Below are 16,452 nucleotides of genomic sequence, written 5' to 3'. Positions count from 1 at the left end.
TCATGTTGACTTTCTGTGCGGAAATGTTGTCTTCCAAACTGAGTGAATATGGCCAAATAATGAAAAGACAAGACTGTGAGTGACATTAATTCAGTGTAGTTACAATGAAGGAGACTACTATATGGAGTAAAACAAAGAAGTTCTACATTACAGGTCACTGAACCTCTTCACTAACCTCTTTAATAAGTGATTATAAGCTTATTATAATTGTATTATATTATTACAACCTTATTACAACCTTCATTAGCTTATGTTAAACAGGACTGGAGACACAATAAAGTTATCAATGATATTTTCATTATAAACTTTTATTTTCATATAAAGACTTTTAACATACAAACATACTGCTTATAAAAAATACATTTGTAAACATACAGAAAAGCTTTGGTACCGTAGCGTGAGTGAATATTCAACAGTATGCACTGTAGTGTGTTCTGCATTCCTGCATTCCTATACCATGTGACAAATATATATACAAGAAAGAATATCATTTACATTGTACTGTCTCAGCTACAGAGATGTAGGCCGAGCTTAACTAGACCTTTGATGTATCTTTGATGAAAGTCTTTCAAAAGAACATTTTCTATTACATCTTTTTATTTTTTGCATTATTCAGTATTTTTCATAAACTGGTTTCTTTATACACAAACACTTGAAAGATATTAAATCAGTGATTCTCACACTACATAAAGACTCTCTTGTACCAGCTTGTGTTAAGGCAGTGATACGCTTACATTATTTTCATTCAGTAACAAGTACAGAGGAAGAGTTGAATTGAGGACATTTTGATAGAAATGAGAAGTGAAAAGTCCCTCCATATAAGACCATGCCATTAAATCTCATTAATCTCTCAATCGCTCATGCACTGTACCTTGAAATCCTTTCTTGTAAATGTTCATGTTTCCGAAACATTGTAAAGTGCAAAATTGATACAGAAATCTGCAATGTAAAGCTTCTAAAATCTATTTTAAATTCACTTAAACATTTTAGAAACATACAGGCATCCATTCAAATTACTACATATAACCCCACTACAAAAATCACATTGAATAGTAATCACACATTTGTAACTCAAAGGAACAAACAACCGAGTACTTCAAACAGTGCATCTCATATTTTAGAATGTCATAGCCCATTGTTGAGGAGATGTACAAACCTCATTCCATTGTTTGTAAATTACCCAAAAATCCAGACAATTACTAAATCACCCGTTTCACCATGGGAACATTTAGGTTTTTGTAGACATGCAAAATACCAAAACCTATTTTCCCCTTCGATGTTATATGTAAGAAAATGCCTGGGGAAACTTTTAGTTTTTAACTTAGTCAACTTGGGTTTACTAGGCCTCAATATAACAAGAGTTATGATTTTTTGTCATAACATAAAAAGAACAACACATTCACTATATAACGTGATAATGATTATCATGGGACATGAGACAAATCACAATAATAATGACCATCAATACTACAGTAGGCTATGTCAAAGATTGTCTGCTACTGGTCATCTATGACCTTCCCTGTTATTACACTGGAGGAGGAGGGTACAGTACCATATTCATGAAGGCTATTTCAAATTGCCCCTAGAATCTCAATACTTCATAGGGGATAACTTGACATGGGTAACATTGAAATCATAATAAATGTAGTAATATTATTATATTATTAGGAATCCTAGTTCTATGGTAATTATTTACTTTGAATACATTTAAAGTGAAGGCAAAGCTTTTGAAATTTCCATTCACCATTGCCATAGTTTTTTGTGGTGATATCCACGATCACTAACTCATTGCGGTTTCTACATTCTCTCCTAATTTATCTCCTGAAGCGAATGTAAACAACCATTCCCAGGAACAAATACATTTTCAAAAGGCTACAGGAAGCTGTCTTCCACTTCTGGGGTCCCAGAAATTTCCAACGGTACCTCTCGCTGGTTGGTCAGAAGTTTCTCGTCCTCTGGAATGGTGTCTGCTGTACCCTGGGAGATGGAGTCAGTGTCCTCCTCAAGAGCCAGAGAGCTGAGGGGAATAAGAACACAGGAGTCCAGTAATAAACCTTCAATTAGATCTCTTAATCTATGACTGATTCATCTACATGTATGTATTTAAGACACTGTGTCACACTACGGAGTCAATAATCAAACAGTCCAACCAGAACTGCAATGTTAACTTAGCTTCATTCAGGGTTTTTTTTTCAATATCATTTGTACTGTATACACAATCCACATGGGTCGTGATGTATACATGGTGACATAATGTCACTATTGTTTCAATTCCACATCTGGCTGTGTGGGTGTGTAGAAAAAAGGACTCAAAGTCCCGTTGAGTAAATATGTCTCATCATCCCTCTGTGCCGTGCCCAGTACTTGGCACACGGCAGTGTTTGTGGTCAGGCAGAATGTCAGCCATACCTCGAGGGGCTTTCCGTCTGCATGTCTGCCTCCACGCAGACTTCCTCAGGCTTGGGGTCTGGGATGGGGATGATGTACTCGTTGTACGAGGCCGTTACTTCCTCTCCGTCTGCCTCCTGTCTGAAGTCTCCAGTGCTGGGGTTCGAGTTGGGGTCCTGAGGCGTGGCAGGGGCAGTGGATGGGGCGAAGGCCGGGTTGGGGAAGGGCAAGGGCAGTCTGGGTTTGGTGCGTGCCACCGCCGGATGGTCACTCTTGAAGAAGCTGTCGTTGACCTGGCAGTATCTCTGTGCCAATCAATTAACAATCAATCAATGCACATACAGTACAGTACTGTATTCATTCAATGACATTAACATGTTAACACAACAGTGGCTGTTAGGCACTGTTAGGCACTGTTAGGCACTGTTAGGCAGCTGTGGTGATATGTACAGAAATAAGATACCTTTTTATAGCTGTCTGTCAGCAGGTTCCCCATGGTGTGGACCAAAAAGGAGAACTCTGGTCTCTTCTCAAACTTTTCATCCCAGCACTTCTGCATGACATCATAACTGGAAGACATGCCACAAAAAAACATTATTTACACACTATAACATTTCACAAAAGCAGAACCAAGGGGAGAGATATTTAGGCCTTCAAGAAAGATGGTGATAGTTTCATGATCAGACCTCGGTCTAAATAATATACTTCAAATACTTGAATACTTGGCCTGCCTGGAGTGCCTGATGGGCGGGTTTGCAATTTTGAGACTATTTCATTGGCTCCATTGTGCCAGGCAAACTCAGTCAAGCACAGCAAAGTATTTGAAATGATTTAAAATATTATTTGAACCGAGGTCAGGTCATGGTAGTATCTTACACTTCGTCTGTGGCGTGGTTAGGCTTGGACATGCGGTAGCCTCTCTTCAAGGCACTGTAGAACAGCTCGTTCATGGGCAGGTCAGGGTAGGGGGTTCCTCCTGTCAGAACACCAAACATTTAAAAGCTGACCTTAAAAACACTTCAAAAAGTATTTTTAGAATCACTTAACAAGTCTCAAAAACCATCTCTTCTCCCTTAATGCCCTATTGAGGACAAATTCTCACTCATTTTCTTTCCCACGAAAAAAAGGTTCTCCACACAGCTTCTAAAAATCTAAAATTCATTGATTATAAACCTTGACTGTGGCTAATGACAACAAGAACACATCTGACTCTCAAGGCAACTGAATAGACTAATAATAATTAGACATGCAAACTGTCATGTCCTATTCAAAGAACCTTATTGCCTGGTCTGTTTAAACATGATATGCAGTAGACTGCATTTTATGTCCTCTATAATGGAATGAATTATATAAACAAACACTGAGACATGTCATTCAAAGTTCAGCTCTTTGGAGCAGCCATGACTGCCATTATTACCCTAGATTTCTGATAAACCTAAATGACCTCCAGTTCCCCTAAGCATTTCCTGTTTGGATTAAACAATAATTGCTTGTCTTCAATCTCGGAGCTAACTCCCATTTCTGTCCACTGACCCAGAGTGAAGATCTCCCACAGTAGGATCCCAAAAGACCAGACATCGCTCAGGGTAGTGTAGAGGTTATGAAAGATGCTCTCTGGGGCCATCCACTTCAAAGGCAGGAAGGTCTGAGAGGAGGGGTCATCAGGGACAAAGTCAATATGAGACACCGAAGGATAAACATGCACTGTAATGAGGCTGTACTGTCAGTTCATGTAATTTATAGCCAACCTCTATGCCGTCATTAAAAACAATATAAAACCAGATTACATTACATTATCTTTACTCAAAATACAATTTTAACTTCATGCAATATCTGACACAATGTGAATGCATTGTTCCCAGTATGGGTAAAGGTGGTGAACCCCCCTCCCCCAACCCTGACACTCACACTGCCTTTGGAGATGTAGTTGGAATCATGCATGATGTCTCTGGCTAGGCCAAAGTCACAGATCTTCACCAGCTTCCCCTCACAGATCAGCACGTTCCTGGCTGCCAGGTCCCGGTGGACACACTAGGGAAACGAGAAAAACCAGGGAGCCCATATAAGGCGGGACTATTCACAACGGGGGGAAACACATTCTATACTTACTTGCATTTCAAATCTAAACATTGAAAATGGTCAAAGGTCAAAGGAATGAAGGTTGTAATACAGAAGGACATACGTTCTTGGAGGCCAGGAACTCCATGCCCTGGGCCACCTGGTAGCTGAAGCCAACCAGGTCGGTGTAGCTGAGGATAGGGGAGTCACTGATGACCATGGCAGAGTCCACTCTGGTTTGACCTGGGGGGGGGGGGGGGGGGGGGGGCAGTGAAATGGGTGGAAGAGTCCATTAATGGAAAAAAAAGGAAACATACAGTGAAAGCGTTTACAGATTTTCAGATGCTGCATCTATATAGAATAGTAGTTTTCAAGGTATCAATGCTGCCATTATAGGCCAGATACAAAAACATATATTCCATATACACTACCATGTCTCAGCCTCATGTGCAACCCATATGTCTGGCACTGGTTGTCTTACAGGACTGACCTTTATACAGTATACAAACATGACGCTTTGGTTTTGTTTGTCTGTTCTCTTTCCTCTACTACTACAGCATGTGGAAGACAGGGGAGGCTGGTGAAGGTAGAAATCAGAGGACAGGCTCATTCTAATGCATGGAATGGAATGAGGAATGGCATCAAACACCATTCCTTATTCTGTTCCATGTGTTACAATGAGGCCATCCTCCGATTTCTACTTCTACCAGCCTCCCCTGTACAGTATGTACTGTAGAAGAAGTAGAGGCCGGGTCTGGAGTCTCTGTACAGTACCTTGCTCCTGGTAGGGGTTCTGGTGGTAGGGGGACTCGTATGGAGAAGATTGGATGTCAGCGTATTTGATTGTGTCCTTCTGCTCCTGCATGGGTACGTAGATGGACGGCTCGTCTTTACTCATGTCCATGTAGCCTCCATCACACTCGCTGCCAAACGACACATAGCTGCAAAGATATTTGGGACACATTAGGATTAGATTATATTTGACTTTATAACATTCAATCATATTTGTGAAAAAAACACTTTTTCAACATTTCTTATGTGTGCATGTCCACACTCAGATCTATTCCTCTCCACAGAAACCCCCTTAAAGCTGGTAAGGTCTACTAAAGAGTTTTTGACAGCAACCCTCCACTTTCTACCTCCAGCAGCCTCCCCTGGTGTGAGTGCTCACCCTTTCCTCTGGCTTATGGGGCTGCTCCCTCCAGAGATGCGGCACCCAGAGTCCTCCTGGTTCTTCTCAGCATAGTACTGCAGAAATGAGTGCTTGTTCCTGTGCAGGTAGTCCACCAGGTCGCCATAGCGACAGTACTCCGTCACCAGGTAAAGAGGGCCTGCAGGGTCAAGGGTCAAGTCATTGAAATCATTTATTTTCAGTGGTGAATAATATTTCAGTGTCATTGTATATATATATACTGTGTATATATATATGTATATACAGTACCAGTCAAAAGTTTGGACACACCTTGCCAAGAGTGTACAAAGCTGTCATCAAAGCAAAAGGTGGCTACTTTGAAGAATCTAAAATCTAAAACATATTCTGGTTTGTTTAACACTTTTTTGTTTACTACATAATTCCATATGTGTTCCTTCATAGTTTTGATGTCTTCAATATTAATCTCCAATGTAGAAAATAATAAAAAGAAAGAAAAACCATTGAATGAGAAGGTGTGTCCAAACTTTTGACTGGTACTATATATATATATATATATATATATATATATATATATATATATATATATATATATATTGAGCATATATGTATATTTGTATACAATGAATGTATTTCATTGCAGAATGTGGAGGTTAGCAGGGCTCACCCTGTTTGGTGCAGGCTCCCAGCAGGTTGACGATGTTGAGGTGAGGTCCCAGGTGACTCATGATCTTCAGCTCTGACATCAGGGCCTGGGTCTCACTCCTCCTGGCTGTGGCTGAGGGGCACGACAACAGAGGTCACACAATATTATAATTTATTATTATCACAAAATATTGTTTTTCTTTGCTGTTGCAGCTGTGAGTCATGAGAGAGACTGTTATTCATCCTCATCTGACTCATGCAACCATGTTGAAGACCATTATTAAACCGACAGTATTTTTTTGTACATGCTGGTTGATGCATACTGGCAAACAAACATGAAAGAACAGATGGTTCATTGTTTAGTTGTTTGTGATCACATACATTTGAGCATTTTCACTGCCACTTTTGTGCTGGACTGGGAATGACCGATACCATATGCGGTCGCCTCGACCACTCTGCCAAATGCTCCTGACCCAAGAGTGCGACCTGCAACACAACACAAATATTGACACAAATAAGTCATAAAAATATGTTGTCAGAATATCAATTATCCAATGACAATCAATGCGCACAAACATTAAACATAGACTATTTTCAACTACAGTGCTTGCAGTGGATACATGTACAAAATGAGTCAACTAAACACTATTTTATTCATATAACATTATAAATGAAAACAGGGGTGCAGATTGGGGGCACCCCCCTTCTTCCCTAGTCCCTTACCCAGCACCAGGCTGTCTCTGGGCATCTCCCATGCCAGGTCATAGGGCAGGTGGATGGGGTCAACATAGATGTACTCATGGCCATCCAGGCTCACCGACTCTATCACCTTCCACCTTATCTCATACCGAGGCTTCTGGGGCCAAACACACGACAAAGACAGTTAGAGAGAGAGACAGTTAGAGAGAGAGTTAGACAGAGAGAGAGACAGTTAGAGAGAGACAGTTAGAGAGAGACAGTTAGAGAGAGACAGTTAGAGAGAGAGTTAGACAGAGAGAGAGACCGTTAGAGAGAGAGTTAGAGAGAGAGACAGTTAGAGAGAGAGAGAGACAGTTAGAGAGAGAGACAAACAGAGCCTTGAGTATTTGACTACTGTATCTGACTTTTCCACAGGCGCACAGGTGCTACTGTACTGGCTCACCTTCCTCCACACAGCGACGAGGACGATGATGGAGATGATGACGATGACCACCAGAGCTAGAACCGCAGCCAACACTGCCACCTGGGAGAACAGGGCTGGAACCGAACAAAGAAAACACACACACACACACACACACACACACACACACACACACACACACACACACACACACACACACACACACACACACACACACACACACACAGAACATTAATATCCAGCTTTAACACAGAGTTCATTCAGCCTTCGGTATAACATTCACACAGAACATAAACCACTGGTTATAAACATGGGTCAGGCTACATTTCAAGGCTCAAGCTGAAACTACAGGGGAGAAAATACTAGTATATACAATACAAAATACAGAAAATACACAATATTCACAATACAAAATGAGGTACAATACTTACTGTTGGACACCAGTTTGACGTCTCGCCGTCTGATGCCTCCCTCGTTGCTCGCCTCACAGCGCACAGTCACCTGCTGCGGCGTGTGGAAGGTCACCTGACTGCGCACCTGGCCGATCTTACGGCTCTCATTGTAGCTGACGTTGGTTTGGATGCTGAGGGTCTCCGGGTCTGCCACCAGAGGCTGCCACGCAGTGGTCCGGTTACTGCACCTGAGAGAGGATGACACCGTCACCACAGGTGTCCCCACAAGGATGTCACAATTGGTCTCCATATACAGTGCCCTCCATAAGTAAGCCCTGAAATAGGGGGACTATGCATAAAAAGGGTTGTCATTTCTGAATGGTGAAACTAATCTGAAAAAAGAAAACATTGAATTAAAGCTGAGAATCTCTACTTTAACCTCCTAGTAATGTTTGATTTCAAGTCCAAACTCTTGGAGTATAGAGCTAAAAGAAGACAAAGTGCTTCCTCTTTCCAACACTTATGGGGGGCACTGTCGGTAGCTATGCAGGTGTGTCAACAGTGTCAGGTTACAGTATTTGGATGAAGGTATATCAAGTGAATGCAATCACAGCATATCCCAACTTAGAAACCCAAGAATAAGAGTTGTCATCCAAACTAGATGGCTTGTTTAACTAGATCTCAACAGCTGCCTGGCACCTCTTTGTATATTTCAATGACTAAAACGCCAACAGAAAACATCAACTAGTGTGTGTAGTCTGCCCTCTAGTGGTCAGTAAGGTCCAGTGATGATGATAATGATGATGATGATGATGATGACATCACTCACTTAAGCATGCTGTCACAGCTGTACCACTGGATGGTGGGGGAGGGCACCCCCTCAGCCGCACAGGTCACAGCGTGCCTCTTCCCTGGGAGGTGGTGATCCATAAGTTCCGTGATCTGAGAGGAGACTGGAGAGAAGGATTGTGGGGGTAATTTACCTCAGTGTTTCCAAAATGGTCGGTACTGTATATCCACTGGTGGGTAATGGCTAGTTCCTTTGTGATGAGGTAATATTCTATGACTCAGTTGTGGCCAGAAATATGGAATTATCTATTGGGTCACCCAAAATGTCAGATTTAGCGAGGTTATCCTGGAATATGGTTGGTTTGGGAACTATTCATTTAATAAGGGGCACTACATACCCTATTAATCTATTGATATAGTTAAGTGGTGAATCTGATGAAAGCAAGGGTGTTTACATTTGTAGCAAGGGCCTCTCACCTTTGACCTCCAGATCAAAGGTCACCTCCTTGGTGTCATCTCCGTTGGCGACGAGAATGGTGTAGAGGCCTTTCTGTTCCATCCTGATCCTCACTAGAGTCAAAGTGCTGACGTATCTGAGATAGCAGGGTGAACCACAACCACAACACAATCACACACGGTTAGAACATACTGTGCAGGAGACACATTGAGCAAAAGCGTCAAATGCCCTAAATACGGAAATTCCACTTGCATGGTATGCCAATGCATCATGTTTGTCATTCATTGCTAGCTCTCTCATAGATAGTCTTAGTCTGTCTCTGGTTCACGCCTTGTGTTGACTGATTTAGCCTTGCTGTGTGAGAGGATTGTATTACCTGCGGTCTAGGGCTTATCTAGCGTTGACTGATAGGGGGAAGATGTCTCAGGGTGTTGATGGTGATGGTTAATAACTGTTCAGTCATGCTGTGTCTAATGGTATGTGTTATACGGCGTACGTTCAAGATCACTAGACGGTTGTCGGCCACCACCTGGATCGTCTCACCTGGTCTCGTGCTCCTGCCTGGTTCTGATGGTGCTGTCCCCAGTGACGGTGGCGTTGTCTTTGCTCCAGTGCACACGGGGAGCAGGATACGCATCGATCTCCACCCTCAGCTCCACGTTCTCATGCAGCTGAGCAGAGACGTTCCGCTCCTGAACGGACCTCAGCTCTACATATCCTCGTTCTGAAGGGAAGAATTTGCCATTAGTAAGAACTCCTGCAAGGACTTGTAGTACTGTGGGGGAAGAAATAGCAATACAACAATGAAAGAGTTGGCTAAAGCAAAGATTAGGATAGCTGGAGACGAAACCCTTTGTCCTTTCAATTTCAGATCCACAACCCTGTGAGCCTTTCTACATCTCTTAGCCTCTGGTGCTATGCATGCTATCCTGTGGGCCATGATATCCAAAGTGCCCTTTAAAAACAGTTTACTATACTTGTGAGAGCAGTAGCCTATGTACTCAGTATTCAGTGTTTATTGCTGACTCGACACTGTTTACTGTTCACTGTTCACTGTTCACTGTTCACTAAGGTGGCTACAAAGCTCTCTATTTAGCCTGTTAAACTGGAGACAGGATCTGTCATTTCCAGCGGCCAGTCCAGAAGTCAGAGAGAGCCAGACTCCCAGCGTGCTGGCCTGGCTCTATGAAGGAGAGCAGTTTGTGCATGTTTGGTTACTGTGGGCTTTTATAAATATAACACACCTCACCGGGGATAGAGTAAGCATTCACAGAGGCATGGCTGTACAGTAAACCCTCAAAGACGGAGAGGGTGAGCGGGAGAAATGTTCGAGGCTTGTTTGTGCTAGAACACATCTTCTTTTTGCTGACATTCAATTTACAGGTTGTTAGATGCACTTAGTTTGAATTTGTGGTCACTTCAAATGTTGGGAGGAAAAATACCTCAAGTATAAAAACAGTCCTAACTCTTCTCGATCTGATTGAGAATATTCTATTACAAGTTTGTTTGACTGTACACTGCCAAACTATCAACAACTATACACTGTAATTGTCAAAGGTCTGTCTCACACAAAACACAGATGTTATGTTTTTACTGACCTCCAAAGAAAATAACAATTCAAATTTTCATTTGTTTGAATAGAGGCGCCTTTCTTACCTAGTGTACAAAGGTTCATTTCATGAGGGGTGCTCTTTTAAACAAAAAAAAAAATACTTTAATAATAATCTATCCAGCTTTGGTTTGTTATTCAAAAGTCTCTCAGTGTCTCTCACCGAGGACAGTGATGTTGACGTTGGCGGAGGCGCTCTGGTCTTGGACGCCCTCGTGGACGTGACACACGTACTGGCCGGCATCCGCCAGCGTTGCCCTGGGGATGATGAGGCAGGAGCGCATGCTCATGGCTGACAGGACGTCTGTCAGCGGCTCGATTGCGCCATACTGAGGGACATAGGATAGAGGCCGTTTCTTTCTTTCCATACACTGAAACACCTGACCTACATGATATCAATGTATTCTCAGAGGGCTTGCTTAGGTGAGACGGTTGTCTAAACAAACTGGCTCAGATACTACAAGTCTAACAGGACATGATTTCAGAGCCTCTGTTACACCACTGTCGAGTATATCCATGTCAATATCATTGTAAGCCAAAAGCCTCTCCAAATTTCACCCCCATTAGTTTACTGTATTGTGATATCAAAACCATGTGTCCTGAGTAGGATTTCAAGGGGGATTAACAATCTAGGTGTGGCTCTACATCTTGATTTAATTTACAATCCTTGAGCAGCCTCCTGGGATTAGTGAACGGAAAGTAAAACAAAAGGCCTTGTTCTGGAATCTCCCACTCACGTCTCTGCTAGGGTAATCCCAGGAGAAGAATACCAGCTCAACGCCGTGAACGGTGCAGTTAACTGTCAGAGCCTCGCCCTGCTTCAGCACCGTCTTCGAGGCATTGATGTAGGGGTCGATGGCCTCCGGGACTGAGACAGGAAGTGTGTGTGTGTGTGTGTGTGTGTGTGTGTGTGTGTGTGTGTGTGTGTGTGTATATGTGTGTGTGTGTGTGTGTGTGTGTGTGTGTGTGTGTGTGTGTGTGAGAGAGAGAGAGAGAGAAAGAGAGAGAGAAGGAGACATTGTTATTAAGGCACAGTGTTTTATACAGAGAGCATACTGTATACTGCTTACGAAGCATAATAGTTTGATAGTGTCTCTAAAATCGAAATCCAGACATGGATAATCCGCACGATGGACAGGATCAGTGTAGTCGTGTAAAGAAAATCTAGGTTTCAATGAAGACTTCGCTGGCCTTCTCCCATTCATCCCAGATACCCACCAACGATACTGAAGACATAGAAGGCCTGCGACTCCTTGACCTCCCCATTCAGCTCCCCACGGCACCCGTACGTCCTGTCCTCAAGGGGGGCCCTGTACCCCTCGCTGGGGATGTAGACCCCCTTCAGGGGCATGTCACTGTCCCTCTCGTAGAGGGTGACATTGATTTTGGGGTTGGTGACCACGCAGGGGATAATGCCCTCATCACTGGTCTTAGTCACCATGCCATGGGAGGACTCGATGAACCACACCTCAGAGTCTGTGTGAGGGGAGAGAGGAGAAGACTTATTTTACACTGTGAGAATAAGAGCTTTGTTGTCACGTGACTGTATAGCTTTTTACTTTAGATATCAGGGGCTGGTGGAGGTAGAATTTGGAGGACAGGCTCATTGTAATGTGTGTTTGATACCATTCCTCTTTCCTTTCCATGCATTACAATGAGCCCGTCCTCCGATTTCTACCTCCACCAGCCTCCACTGTTAGATATGCATGAAACGTCAATCGGTTGTCTCAACGTCAGTTATGTCTCCCTCAGCCTGGTGTAGTATCTGACGGGGGGGGGGGGGGGGGGGGGGGGGGGGTAACGTTTAACGGTGGTCTCACCTGGCACAAACACGGCCAGCTCTTTAGTGTCCTCAGTCCCAACCTCGTAGCAGACGTACACCCCTGTGTGTCTCCACATCACATTCTCCAGTATCAGAACACTGGTCGTGTTCCCGTCTTCTACTCTGAACTTCGGAACGTCGTCATCATGCTTGAACCTCCAGCCGACCGGACCCCAGCCGGAACAGGTGACGGTCAGGGAGGAGTCTGCCGCCATGACGACCTCGCTGTTGCTAGGGGTGATCTCTAGGCAACGGAACTCAGGGCAGAGGTGCAGAAGAGCTGCAGTCAACACAACAAGGAGAGGGTCAGGCTTGGGGTCAGATAGACAGAGTCTAAGGTCAAAGGTTAAGATAGCAAAAACAACTGAGATATCCGTCCAATTACACGGTGATGAGGGATATGAAGTGTCTGGAGCTAATGGGGAGGGGGGGGGGTTAATGATGTACTGTTAATGACAGATCCAGTAAGCCGATGGAGGCTCTTTCCTCCCTTCTACATCAAGATACAATATTTTTCCTCTGAGGTAATTTAGCTAATGAATGTCCAACATTCTGAGCTAGAGGAGATCTCATCCCCCCCATCACAACCTACCTGTATGATGATCATGCTACCAGCATGGTGATCATGTTTTCATGTCAGATTATGTGAATATGTATTGTGTTCGATACATGTAGTGGTTATTCCTCTCACCTGTGACCAGGACAGTCAGATGGAGAGTTGCCACGCTCACACTCTTCATGGTAGCAGGCTACAGGGGAGATGTATTCTGCAGACAGAGATAAAAACAACATCAAGAACCTTTCATTTTGATAGGTGCATTATAATCCATCCAGACTCCATCTTATGACTGCATTACATTCCTCTGGTGAATATTGCATGATATTCCACTTGACCCAGTGTTTAAAAATAAAACAAAGCAATACTCCCTACCCCACTTGTCCCTCGTACAGTGTATACCTAATTTGATAAACAAGCTGAGTGAGACAGACATGGAGACAGCACCAAGGTTAGAGTGCTGCGCTGTCAGAGGAGGAGGCTGATGGAGGTAGAAATCGGTGGACGGGCTCATTGTAATGCAGGTAGAAATTGGAGGACGGGCTCATTCTAATGCAGGTAGAAATTGGAGGACGGGCTCCTTGTAATCCATGGAACGGAATAAGGAATAGTATCAAACACATGTGTTTGATACCATTCCTCATTCCGTGTCATCCGTTACAAGGAGCCCGTCCTCCAATTTCTACCTCCACCAGCCTCCCCTGCACCAGTGCACACAGTCATCAGGAAAGCTTAGAGCTCTCAACATGAGAATGCTGTGCACTCATAACCTCTCATTAAAATCTCTTCGTTTGAGATATCATGATGGATGCCTTTTGCTCTTGAAAGACCAGTTGGGTGATGTCAGACTAAGTTGGCAGCTCGCTGAGTAAATCTGATGTCAAGATTGCACAATCTGTTTCTTATCGAAAGATATGCCACAGAGTTGAGGCCTTTCTCATAGATATAAAGTGGATAGAAGAGATTCTAGCAGGTTTCTCTCAAAGAAGATGCCTGTTCTGCACACAATATTCCAGTTCTACGTGCAGCATGAGTTCACAAGGGAAGTATGTGATGCCTCAATGCACACGGACAGAACAATATTGGAGAGTTTTTGTTCTTGTTTTGCCAGCATTCTGTCCGCTAACAAACGGGTCAGTGTGTGCTGCTTTGCGAACGCGCTCAGCAGCAACAATGCTGCATCTAAAACTACTCCAGTACCCCGTTAATTGGATTCTAAGTAAACTGAAGTGATTATGAAACAAGGACAACCTCTAAACTGGGAACAGCAAATCACATTTTTGGTGTTTTGTTTACGGATAGGCTGCTATGGTGATGAGACAATACTCACATGTATGAAAACTCAACTCTAATATGTTACTTTAAAATGTTTTAAATGTGATGTCACTACTTCAGCATCAAGTCAAAGGTCACTGGGGTCAAAGGTGACATCGCTCATCCCTCACTGAACACAGATCAGCCAATAGAAGAGCAGGAAACCATTCCTGAGTAAACCCTTCATGATAATCTAGGTAGACAGAGGGAAGTATCTAGAACTCACAGGGGAAGGAGGTTGTTGATGTGGGTGGAAATGGAAGTGTGGGTGTTTGGGGTGGGGGGGGGGGGGGTACAGGGAAGGGGTGCAGCAGGCAAGCGTCTGGAAACAGTTAAGGATAGATCACAGGCCTGTTTGCAATACGAGGGTGGGAAAAGGAGAGAGGGCGGAAGAAAAGAGCCTTGGGAAGAGAGGGAGGAGAAAAAAGAGGGGGAGGAATCCTTCGAGGGAGTCAGTGGAAAAATCATGAAACCTATCCTGAATTTTATTTGATTATGAACTACATTGCATTATGTCTATTTGAAGACATTTAATTGTTTATTTTGTTTGTCTATAATTGAAAACATGTTTAGTAAAAAAAACATTGGGTGAATGTAACTTCTCCAACTATCCCCTTCAACTTCACTCAAAGATGTTCCTCCTCACAAGGAGGAGCCATCAAGAAAAATATTTCCAGATTGTTCAATGGTTAACTGTTTTTTTATGGGAAAACATACATAATACATAATCCCATAAGCAAGGCAATACGTGTTGATAGGGTGTTGATAGAATTATTGCCATGATTAACTCAAAATGAGATACATCTTGGAGCTTTGAGAGACTGCCTGTGGCACTTCCGCTCCACAAACTGGAGCTCTTGAGCTGTTCCAATAACATGAGTCGTCCATTTCCTCCCCCGCCTCCTGGTTCTAATAAAGACAGAGGCTTCAGAGAGCAGAGAGGGACTTGACGTTGTCCTGCGCTAGGGCCCTGTGTCAAGTTTGATTGGGTTTCTTTTTTTTGGTTCTCTCATACACACGCAGGCACACACACACACATGCACGTACGCGCACACACACACACACACACACATGCACGTACGCGCACACACATACACACACACACACACACACACACACACACACACACTCAGACAAGTGTGTACAAGAACACATACTGCACACTCTCCACTACCCCCACCCCCCCCTTCACCCCCATCCACCTCAAACACACACACACACACACACACACACACACACGCCCCACCCCCTGCCCTCTCCATCATTTGTGTACGGTACAGTTCACGTTCCCACAGTATTCCTCTGAAACTTTCCCAGGACTGCTGATACACTGGGGACGGTGGCAGGAGCAGAGGGGGGCCTGGGGGTCACACTGTCCCAGAAGGCCACACTGCAGCACACTCAGAGAGGGACCCGTGACCGAGGAAGCTGTACATCACATTTTATGAACACCAGTCACCAGTGACGACTATGGAAGACTGACGAATTTGGTGACAGCAGTGTCACTTGGTTACAGAAGATTCACATATTCCTACTGTGATTAATTATGACATTGAACATCAGAAGAGAAAAACAAAATAATGACTGTGTTACTGTAGAGATGTCGTCTATGAGATTCCTCACATCGACTGTAGCTAAAACCACAGGTAAACATTCTATAAAAAAGTTTCAGCACATTTGGTACATCTTATATTGGTCTTACAGGCCTCAGAGGTGGAAGAGAGGGGGGGGAAGAATAATGTTTTTCTAGTGTGATATGAGGAGGGTGGTGTGTTCACTAGCGGGCAGTGGGGAAGCTGGCTTTGAATGGAGGCCTTTCAGGAGGAATCTGACCCATGAAAGCAGGAGCTGACAGGGACAGAGTGTCTGAGATCAGAGGGTTACTGGCCTGGAGGAACCCAGTAGGCCTCTGAGGAGGGGTTGGGGTTGGGGGGGGGGGGGGGGGGGGCGGATAGCAGAGTGGACATGACCGTCGGGAGCTGACCCTATATATTAAAAAAACACTCTCCATGTTTATGCTTAGAGACACAGACATGCTCCTCAAAACGCTTGACCACAGAATTCTAAGAACAAGATGTTATTCTGATCTCGGTAGGCTAGACTGCATTGGGGGACACTGTGGTTAGTGTGTGTCTGCCCATCTTCATCCAGG

General features: G+C 43.8%; 1 protein-coding gene across 1 annotated transcript; it reads right to left on the bottom strand.

Moving 5' to 3' along the window:
• Window positions 1–307: 307 nt before the first annotated feature.
• On the bottom strand, window positions 308–13,170 carry pdgfrb (platelet-derived growth factor receptor, beta polypeptide; the record flags this gene model as incomplete). The annotated part of the gene is made up of 22 exons (XM_083685919.1): window positions 308–2,017; window positions 2,410–2,693; window positions 2,852–2,957; window positions 3,265–3,364; window positions 3,922–4,033; window positions 4,297–4,419; window positions 4,571–4,689; window positions 5,221–5,387; window positions 5,618–5,777; window positions 6,264–6,374; window positions 6,623–6,727; window positions 6,965–7,097; window positions 7,383–7,477; window positions 7,793–8,001; window positions 8,583–8,706; window positions 9,020–9,135; window positions 9,543–9,723; window positions 10,772–10,937; window positions 11,346–11,476; window positions 11,827–12,084; window positions 12,429–12,710; window positions 13,122–13,170. The coding sequence occupies 22 exons, from the start codon at window positions 13,168–13,170 to the stop codon at window positions 1,873–1,875; spliced, it is 3,276 nt and encodes a 1,091-aa protein (XP_083542045.1). The 3' UTR covers window positions 308–1,872.
• Between the last annotated feature and the right edge of the window lie 3,282 nt (window positions 13,171–16,452).

The sequence above is a fragment of the Argentina silus genome (genome assembly GCF_951799395.1).
Source record: "Argentina silus genome assembly, chromosome: 15".
Taxonomy (NCBI): domain Eukaryota; kingdom Metazoa; phylum Chordata; class Actinopteri; order Argentiniformes; family Argentinidae; genus Argentina; species Argentina silus.
This window is presented reverse-complemented; position numbering and strand designations above follow the sequence as displayed.